Genomic DNA, 9849 nt, shown 5'->3' on the forward strand with positions numbered 1-9849 from the left:
TTTTTAAACTAATTATTATTATTATTATTATTATTATTAAAATTATGATTAAAAACACCACACACAATCTTGAACTACTTTCCATTTCTCAAATATAAATGGAGTTCAAATAAAATGCAGCATATAAAAACATCTGAGATGGCACATGGGCGGTCGCCAGAAATTAGTGATGTCAAAATGTGGTCATGAGCCAAAAAAGGTTGGTAACAACTGGTTTATACTCTACTAACATGATGTCATTCATGTGTTCTGGACCTGAACCATTCAGGGATTTGTAGACCAGTAGCAGAACCAATGTCATTATTCTGCAGGAGCCTGACGGGGACAAAATACCTCACTCTGAAATGATCAATGATATTGATCAGTAGGAGTTGTGTGATCAGATCAATCACTGATCAATACCTGCACAACTAGAGACTGAAATTTGACAGCGTGTTCAAACCGGGTCACAGATGATGTCACAGTTCAGTCTGTGATGTGTCTGTACCTGAGCTCACCTGCAGGCGGCAGCGTCGCTTTGTTCATCGATCTGATGTCGTTGATGATGCAGAGTTGCCTGAGCCTGAGGTGACAACCAGCTGCAACCTGCTGTCGTGGTGCGTTCAGGTGCTCATGACTCTGGCCGGTTGAGTTGTGTCGTGTCGTGGTGCGTTCAGGGAGTTGTTCTAGAGAGGAGCTTCAACAAACTCTCTCTCAGTGTTTTATTTATTTTATTTTATTTTATTTTATTTATTGTTTATTTGTTTGAGGACAATGCACATTAATGAACAGATTAATTCCGTGGCGTCCTGTAAGTGTGCCAGATTTAGCTCAGAGCTAGTTTCCATCCGCAGTCCTGACATAAAAAAAAAAAAGACAGACATAACTAACTTATTATAATAACTCTGAGTTGAGCTCGTGCCTGACGACCATCATCAGTGGAGCATCAATACTGTGAGTCACCGTGACAACAACAACAGAGAAAACAGGAAAAGGACATTTTCCAGGAAAAAGAAAAAGTAACACGGCTGCGGTTGTAATAAGAATCACTGACAGAGCAGTCAACTCTTCATTTTGAATCTAACATCGCTTTCTTTAATATTAACCTTTGAGAAAGTGGTTGACTGTGATATTCAATGTGCAGTCGGCTGAAAGTGAAATATAAAAACAGCCTCATGATTTGGTTTTATTCCCATTTGACATGAAACAAAGTAAAAGTTTATGCAGTGACAGTTTCAACTTGTAGCAGCTCTTTACCCACACACATCCTGCCTCCTAACATCCTGCTGAGATGAACATGTGGAAGAAGACGGAGGTGGTGGTCACCTCCACCTCTGTCATGTCTGACAGAGGTGGAGGAGTTGGTCCTGGGTCAGGTCACTTTTGTCAAATTGGCCCATTGCCATAATCCCTATAGTCATAGCAGTAGGTTTGTTACCTTTAATTGTCGGTGCAAGCTATTTTCTATACAATCCAACAACTCCAAAACCCTCTGGTGGACAAGTTGTGACCTGCACATTCACCACGCTATGAGATAATAACACAACGTTACCAGACAGAGTTGTTGTAGAGGTAAATGCAGAGACTGCTTGATGAAAAACTGTCCCTGAAGGCAACGCACATCAGCGGTTTTGCATGAATTTCCCTCTAAAACAACTCTGTCTGGTAACGTTGTGTTATTATCTCATAGCGTGGTAAATGTGCAGGTCACAACTTGTCCACCAGAGCGTATTGGAGTTGTTGGATTGTGTATTTGATGAGTTTGATGAGGGAAACCAAGAAATCCCATCAGCCTCCGTAGCGTAGCTCTGAGCAGCTCACGGCTCTGCTCCGCCGTTCTAAAAATAGCTTGCACCGACAATCAAAGGTAACGAACCTACTGCTATGACTATAGGGATTATGGCAATGGGCCAGTTTGCCAAAATGTTGAACTATCCCTTTAAGAAATTGTAGACTTGGAGCGACAAATGAAAAAGACAGACTATAAAAATCTAGGCCTACTGATTTGTATCTGTAGGAAGTAAGCTGAATAAAGCCAAATAGAATGTGAGTTAGGCTATTTCTCTTTTTTCTAATTAGTTAATCCTGCAAAGTGATAAAAACAAAGAAGTTCAGATCTGAGAGCACACGGAAAACCCAGAGTTTCCCTCATCTCAGGGTTCATTTACTCTCATTTACTATGAATTTTCACATAACCTGCTTTCTGGAAAACCCCTCAGGTGTTCATGACTCTGACCTGTTGTGTTGTGTTGTTGTCGTGGTGCGTTCAGGTGTTCATGACCCAGAACACGGCGAAGCAGAACGAACACTGTCTGAAGAACTTCGACCTGGCCGAGTACAGACAGGTCCTCAGCGACCTCTCCATCCAGATCTACCAGCAGCTCATCAGGGTCGCCGAGGCAACCATCCAGCCCATGATCGGTGAGTCCGTCCACCTCAGACCGGATCAGTCCACACATCCAGGCAGGCTGTATTCAAAACCACACACTCTCCTGCTAGTACGCACTGATGTGGCCAAACTGTAGTATGTGTCATGCAAACTAAAGCCAAGTCTGCAGTATGCGAAAAATTCCCAGATGTCGTAACTGATTCAGGAAAAGTATCTGACCAGGCTACATCGTCCACATTTTGAAAATACACAAGTGAAAAGTCCCAGCAGGGGCGCCGCTAGGGATTTTGGGCCCCATGAAAAGAATCTTTACAGGGCCCCCAACACAGCGGCAACATTTTTTGATGCTATTTTACGTAGGCTACATACAATTATGCATTTTAATGGTATTTTTGACTATCACTACCATATTTGTGAAAGAAGAACAACATGACAGTTGACATGTATAGAATTCATTTTGATTAATTTATTTGCTGCAACACTGATTCTTAAATAGGAAATAAACAATGATCAGTAAAATCTGCTGGCCAGAAACCAGGGTCACCAGTCAGATTATCTTCTTCCCTTTCAAATACCTCAACATCAGCTTGTTTTTCTTCCTGACTCTTTCTGTACACTCATTCAGTCCATCCTCCTCTCAATTACTTTCAACATCTTCGTCCTCACTCTCTGTCGCCTGTGTTTCTGCGCTCTCACTTTCATCTGTACCCTCTTCCATCCCTTCCTCCACATTCCTCCCTGACAAACCAGAAGAGGGTCCTGGACCTGCCTCTGTAGAGTGTACATGACATACATTACATACAATTATATAGTATTTCCTATAATATAACTAATGGCATAGCCTAGTCACCAACATGTGAACTTCTCAGATTGGACTGAGAGCTTACTTACTGCACGTGTTCTATTTAATTTTTTAGAAGGGCTTATGCTTTTTGAACCATTAAAATTGTTCAAAATTATTTTTATTTTTTCATTCATTCATTAATCTTTCCCATAAGATTCACCTTTGTATTGTTTTGAGACTGTAGTAAAATGTATTATTATTATTATTATTATTATTATTATTATTATTATTATTATTATTATTTCAACACACACAGCTGCTAACCTCCTTCCTCATGTGGGGGCACCAGGGCTGGTTCTGGGGCAGGGGAAGTTGTGGGCTGACAGACAGCTGCTGCAGCTGCTGGTGCACTTGACTCTGTTCAGAATGAGGCATCATTTTGACAGAGGGGAGGTCAACTAATTGAATAAGAACAGCTTGATAAATGTTTGACTGGATTGATTATTTAACTAAAATAACAGTGAAATGTAAAAATCCAGAGTTTTCTTGAGCTAACATGGTGAGAAAAGTGAGCTATCTTATAGACCACAGACAGGGACAAAGTTAATATTCCATAACTATCCACAACAACTAACAAACCCACCTTTTTTTCTGAAATACTGGGTGACATATTGTCGACCCTTCAACTCCTTCTCTCTTAAAGGTGCTTGAGGCAAGATCAAGGAATAAAACTCATTAGCGATACAACGGCCGTAGTGGCCGTCAGGGTTACTGCAGCCATCAGCCAAGCTGGTGGGGGAGCGCGCATCAACTCTCCACATCAGCAGCTGATGCTGTGACAGTGACACTGTGGCTGAATTGGAAACGGCATAACGTTACTATACCAGTGTTTTCCATTAATCAGCCGCCACAGTTTGGTTTGGGTCCGCCGCAGCAGTCTCTCACAGAAAAAAAGAACAGCTTCACTGTCTCTCATCTCTGCCAGTCAGCCCCTCTACCTGCTGTCTCTCTCACGACACACACACACACACACACACACACACACACACACACACACACACACACACACACACACACACCGCCTGGCTGTTAATAAACAGTAAATGCGCCATGCCGCGCTCATTGTACAGTGCTCAATTTACCGCGACACCGGGAGGTTGACCGCCCGGGCATCAGGTCAGCACCGGCCGCCGCCTCTGTGAGCCGCTGGTGCCGCTCGGCTGCTCTAGTGGCTCTGCACTCCTCCGAACACGTCGGAGAATTTCCTTACAGGCGTTGTTTGGATAAACTGACCGCGGATGAATCAATCGGCTCATTGTAAAACTATTTATTTATTTATTGAAGTAGCCTAAATATGGTGATTTTTGTACAGAGCCCCAAGGCTGCGCTGCCCACACACACCTGAAGCTTCACTTTTCATTCATGAACTAATATCCGACTGCTACAGTGCCACTGTTAGATTTCATCCAGCATTTATCTCCTAAAAACAATTCAACCAGCCGGCAGAAAACCTCTAAAAACCTGTGGGGAAGTTACTCGGCTCGTTTTCTTCCCTGGGAGGAGGACAGCTGCTGCCCGGCCGATGAGCTCAGCTCCCCGGCTGCAGCCTCTGTGACGAGCCGCTGCTGCTGCTGCGTGTGTGGCTCTGCACTCCTCCGAAAAATGTCGGAGCAAATCTAGTACGTTATTTGGATAAACTGACAACAGATTGGGAATCTAAACTGTCACTTTCTCGCATGAAAAAATATTAAAATGTAAGAAAGTGACGTTATTTCACTACTCCTGTCCTGCTCACATAACTGTTCAGGCTGCAAGACATCCGCCGACCGCTGGGCGCAAGCGGTGAAAGCCGAAGCTGTCGAGGACGCGCATGCAGCGTCATTTGACGTCACATCCGCGGACAGCGCGGGAAATTCGGACCCAGAATTGCAGCGCATTACGCAGCACACAGCCTGTTCAAGGCAACGGAGAGATACGCGAGTGGGCTCATTCTTTTTGGTTTTTAACGCTTCATCGCCCATTAGCAGTAAAAAACTTAAAACGCATGTGAATTTCTTGCCTCATGAACCTTTAATTTCTTTTCTTTTCATTTTTGTGGAATACTGCCGTCTCCGCCTCCTTGCTGCTGTGGCGCTGTCCGTGACAAACCGCCGGTGCGCTACCTGCAGCTGATCCAGGCGGACTGAACCATTTTACAGAAATAGAGGGGGGAAAGGGGGGGCCCTGCAGGCGTTGACGTTTCCAAAACAAATAAAGTTATGGTTACCAGGACATTGAAAATAAAATATTTGTGATTATATGTTAGTTAATAACTTAGCGTCATATTATTTTTTCTGTATTATCATTTCATCATCATTAGGGGCCTCTTTGGGCCCCCCTCCATCATGGGCCCCTAGAATCCGTCTCCTTTACCCCACCTTTTCGGCGCCCCTGAGTCCCAGCCCCGTTCCTCAGACTTCTCTCTGAACCCTTCAGAGCTCAGGAACACACAGCGATTGTTTAGAGTTGGTTCACATCAAGGTGAAGCTGTGAAAGTGTCGCCCTCACAGCTCGACCCGATGTAATCCCAACTGTCCTCCAGCTTTTTCTCACGGCTCATTAAAGGGACAACGAGGACTTTTGCAAAGCAAAGTGTTTTCACACTTTACCATGCATTTACCATGAGCCTCCGCGCGCACGGTGAAATTCTTGGGCCGGCGCAAGACGGACGTCTTCAGATACCGTCGTAGTTCCGACCATGAACGGCGATTCGGCGGCATTATTCTCACGACTCGCCAGGCAGCGTCCACGAAACCAAAAGTAAGGAAACACTGGTCGGCTCGCCCAGCATTTCCACCGCTAATAATACCAAAATAACGATAGAGACAAAACGATATATTTATCGAAAATGGAGCCATTAACAAGTGTGGGTAACGTAGATTCATCCACATTAATATGAAACTTTTTTATTGTCGCAGAATTTTTGGTTCTGCCGCTGGAGAAACTCCTCGTTATCCCTTTTTAAGGTGAAAGAAAACACCTAACATCATAATAAACCAATCAGCATCCAGCTCAGAGCTGCATCACCACCTACCAGACTGGAGTGTGGTACATTGGATCACTGGCGTTGTCTTTTCCACGTCGCAACTCGTTGAAAACTGATCGCGCACGTTACGTGATTGGATGTTGTTTTTACAGGATTGTCCGTCCCACAGGTGACTGACTTTTTTAAAATTTTTGTGAAAAAGCATTTAATTACTTTGTTGCAATGTGAAGAGGATTATTAACAGTTTAGTATAAAATGCTCCAGAAGAGGATCTCGAGCCCCTACCTTTAATAAAGTGACGTGTTAACAGCTCTACAGTGGGAATTAAAACCGCTTTTCACCTGTTTTACCGCTACCGCTCTCTGTTGCAGAGAAATGCATGCATGTGGTTTCAAATGCAGATCCAGTCTCAGGTCTGAGGTCAGAGGTCAACGATGAGTTTTATCTGTTCTGACGAAACGATGACTCAAGTGTCACTTCCTGTTTCTGACTCCACCTGCCTGCACTGATCAACATCTGTGTGTGTGTGTGTGTGTGTGTGTGTGTGTGTGTGTGTGTTTTACAATTACTTTAACTTGTCGGGACTTTTCTCTTATGACTCATCTGTTGACCACCGTTACCATGGAAACCGAATAGACACTATCAGCACACACACACTTTACTGTAAGAGTGACAGGTGCAACAAACCCCCCCCCTAGTCCTCATCTTTATCTTCGCTGATGTCATCGTTGTCATGGTTTCCCCTGCAGACGTCAGCTGATCAGATATGTAGACGGGACCAATAAAGCCGCAACTAACAATTATTTTCATTATCGATTAATCGGTCAAATTATTTAAACGATTAATTGATTTGTTGTTTGGTCGATAAAATGTTGAAAAATGTTGAAAAATATCAATCAGTGTTTCTCAAACCACAAGACGTCGTCCTCAAATGTTTTGTTTTGTCCACAAACCAAAGAGAGACTCAGTTTATTGTCATAAAGGAACAAAGAAACCAGAAATATTCACATTTAAAGGGATACTTCACCCAAAATCAACAATTCACCAGTTTTCTCACCGTCATGCCAAGGAAGGGTTTGGAGAACTTTCAGAGTCATCAAAACTCTTTGCGGATTTTCATATAATGGCGGCGGACAGAGTTCACTTTTGAATCATCCAAAACACACACTATGAAACATCCAGATACCTCCATACTGCTCGTCTGTACTGACCCAAGTGTCCTGAAGCCGCCACATGAAAAAGTTGTTCAGAAAAAATGAATGTGATCTCTGTTTTTAGCCTTGCTGTAGCAGCAGCTCCCGGTGGCTGCGAGATGTTCTTCCGTGTTTACACCATACATCCAATGGTTTACAACGACGAACGAACATCTCAAAACAGATCAAATTAATTTTTTCCGAACAACTTTTTCATGTGGCGGCTTCAGGACACTTGGGTCAGTACAGACGAGCAGTATGGAGGTATCTGGATGTTTCATAGTGTGTGTTTTGGATGATTCAAAAGTGAACTCTATCCGCCGCCATTATATGAAAACCCGTTGCCAGCCGGACCCCCCCCCGCCTGGAACTCCTAAAGCGTTTTGATGAGTCAGAAAGTTCTCCAAACCCTTCCTTGGCATGACGCCGAGTAGATGATTGGTGAATGATCGATTTTGGGTGAAGTAACCCTTTACGAAGCTGAAATCAGAGAATTTTGACTTTTTTTCTTAAAGGTGTACAGAAAAGAAAATTGAATTTAAGCCCACTCTGGGTCATAAAATTAGTGTAATAACTCATCTATCAGACGATGTAGGCCAAACTTTGTGCATAATTCTATTTTTGAGTAAATTAAGGATGAAAGTGTGTATTTTTTTTTCACATTGGATAATGCAGGCGCACGGATCATACGTCAGCCTGTACACGATTCACCAGCCACTGATATTGGATCCATAATCCGTCATTCAAACGTCTGAGACACACACACCGAGCTCGGTCTCGCCCCAAGCTTTGAATATCCCGCCCGCTCGATAACGACCAATCAAATTCGTTTTCCTTACTCGGGTAAACTCGTGTTGCAGCTCGTGACAACTCGGCGCAACAAACAGGACAAACGGCCATTTCTGTACACCTTTAATAACCACTCAAACTGATTATTCGATCATCAAAATTCAATTATCAAAATAGTATCGATCATGTCTGACCTCTGACCCCGCCTCCCTCCAGTGTCGGCCATGTTGGAGAGCGAGAGCATCCCCAGCCTGGCGGGCGTGAAGCCGATGGGCTACAGGAACCGCTCGTCCAGCATGGACATGGAGGGGGGCGGAGCCAGCAGCTACACGCTGGAGGCTCTGATCCGCCAGCTGGGCCAGTTCCACGCCGTCATGAGGGAGCACGGCCTCGATCCCGAGATCGTGGGCCAGGTGGTCCGCCAGCTGTTCCACTGCATCAACGCCGTCACGCTCAACAACCTGCTGCTGCGCAAGGACGTCTGCTCCTGGAGCACCGGCATGCAGCTCAGGTGAGGCCACGCCCCCCACACCTGCTAATATCAGATCCAGTTCCTCTCTTGGTATTTTCAAGCATGCTTTGTCTTCTCATCTCATGGTGACCTGTTCCTGTTTTCACTGAAGACGCATTTCTGATTTGTTGATCTGTTACTTATCATTATATACTGTCTTTTTAGTCCCAGTGTTGACCTTTGTGGCCCTACTATGGTTGTTTTGTTTTGTTTTGTCCCAATGTAGTTACAATAACTGTGGTTTGTCCTTGTTTGTACTATTGTTCTTGTCTTTTGGTTTGCTTGTTTTGTTTGTTTATTTGTCTGTTTGTTTTTCTATATTGTTGAGAACATGTTTGTCTGTTGAATCTATGTTTGTCTATATGTTTGGACCCCCTCGAAAACGAGATGATACATCTCAAGGGGTTTTATCCAAATAAACAAATTTCAAAATATACCTGGACCACAGAGACCTGGGGCCGTTATCACACTACTCCTAAAATCACTGCTAAGAGTAAAAAAGTTATTCGCTGAAAGCTGCACTCAAAAGTTAGTTATCAAGCGTCTTACTCACACTTTTAGGGAAGTGTAGGTCTGGATCTTAAAAGGGACACATGATGGAAATATCACTTTTTAAAGGCTCTTCTGGCCCCCGAAGATTTGAGAACTGACAAAAAAAATCTGTATTTTTCAGGCTCCAGAGGTTTGGTTTAGTTGGTTACGTTAGTTTAGTTAGTTTTGTTGGTTTTGTTGGTTTATTTGGTTTAGTTGGTTCAGTTGGTTTAGTTGGTTTAGTTAGTGTAGTTGGTTTAGTTGGTTACGTTAGTTAGTTGGTTTGGTTGGTTTAGTTGGTTACGTTCGTTTAATTGGTTTAGTTAGTTTAATTGGTTTAGTTGGTTACGTTAGTTTAGTTGGTTTAGTTAGTTTAGTTGGTTACGTTAGTTTAGTTGGTTTAGTTAGTGCAGTTGGTTTAGTTGGTTTAGTTAGTGTAGTTGGTTTAGTTGGTTACGTTAGTTAGTTGGTTTGGTTGGTTTAGTTGGTTACGTTCGTTTAATTGGTTTAGTTAGTTTAATTGGTTTAGTTGGTTACGTTAGTTTAGTTGGTTTAGTTAGTTTAGTTGGTTACGTTAGTTTAGTTGGTTTAGTTAGTGCAGTTGGTTTAGTTGGTTTACTTGGTTTAGTTAGTTTAGTTGGTTTAGTC

General features: G+C 43.2%; 1 protein-coding gene across 4 annotated transcripts in view; it reads left to right on the plus strand.

Annotated features, from left to right (window-relative positions):
* myo5b (myosin VB) overlaps window positions 1-9849 on the plus strand; it is a 60972-nt gene that overhangs the window by 48010 nt on the left and 3113 nt on the right. For all 4 annotated transcript variants that reach the window (XM_085792675.1, XM_085792678.1, XM_085792677.1 and 1 more), the window contains 2 exons: window positions 2250-2400; window positions 8376-8670. In XM_085792675.1, coding sequence (XP_085648801.1) covers window positions 2250-2400; window positions 8376-8670 — 446 coding nt within the window. The remainder of the gene's footprint in view (window positions 1-2249; window positions 2401-8375; window positions 8671-9849) is intronic.

This window comes from Trachurus japonicus, chromosome 12, assembly GCF_045865225.1.
Source record: "Trachurus japonicus isolate A0001 chromosome 12, Traja_1.0".
Taxonomy (NCBI): Eukaryota; Metazoa; Chordata; class Actinopteri; order Carangiformes; family Carangidae; genus Trachurus; species Trachurus japonicus.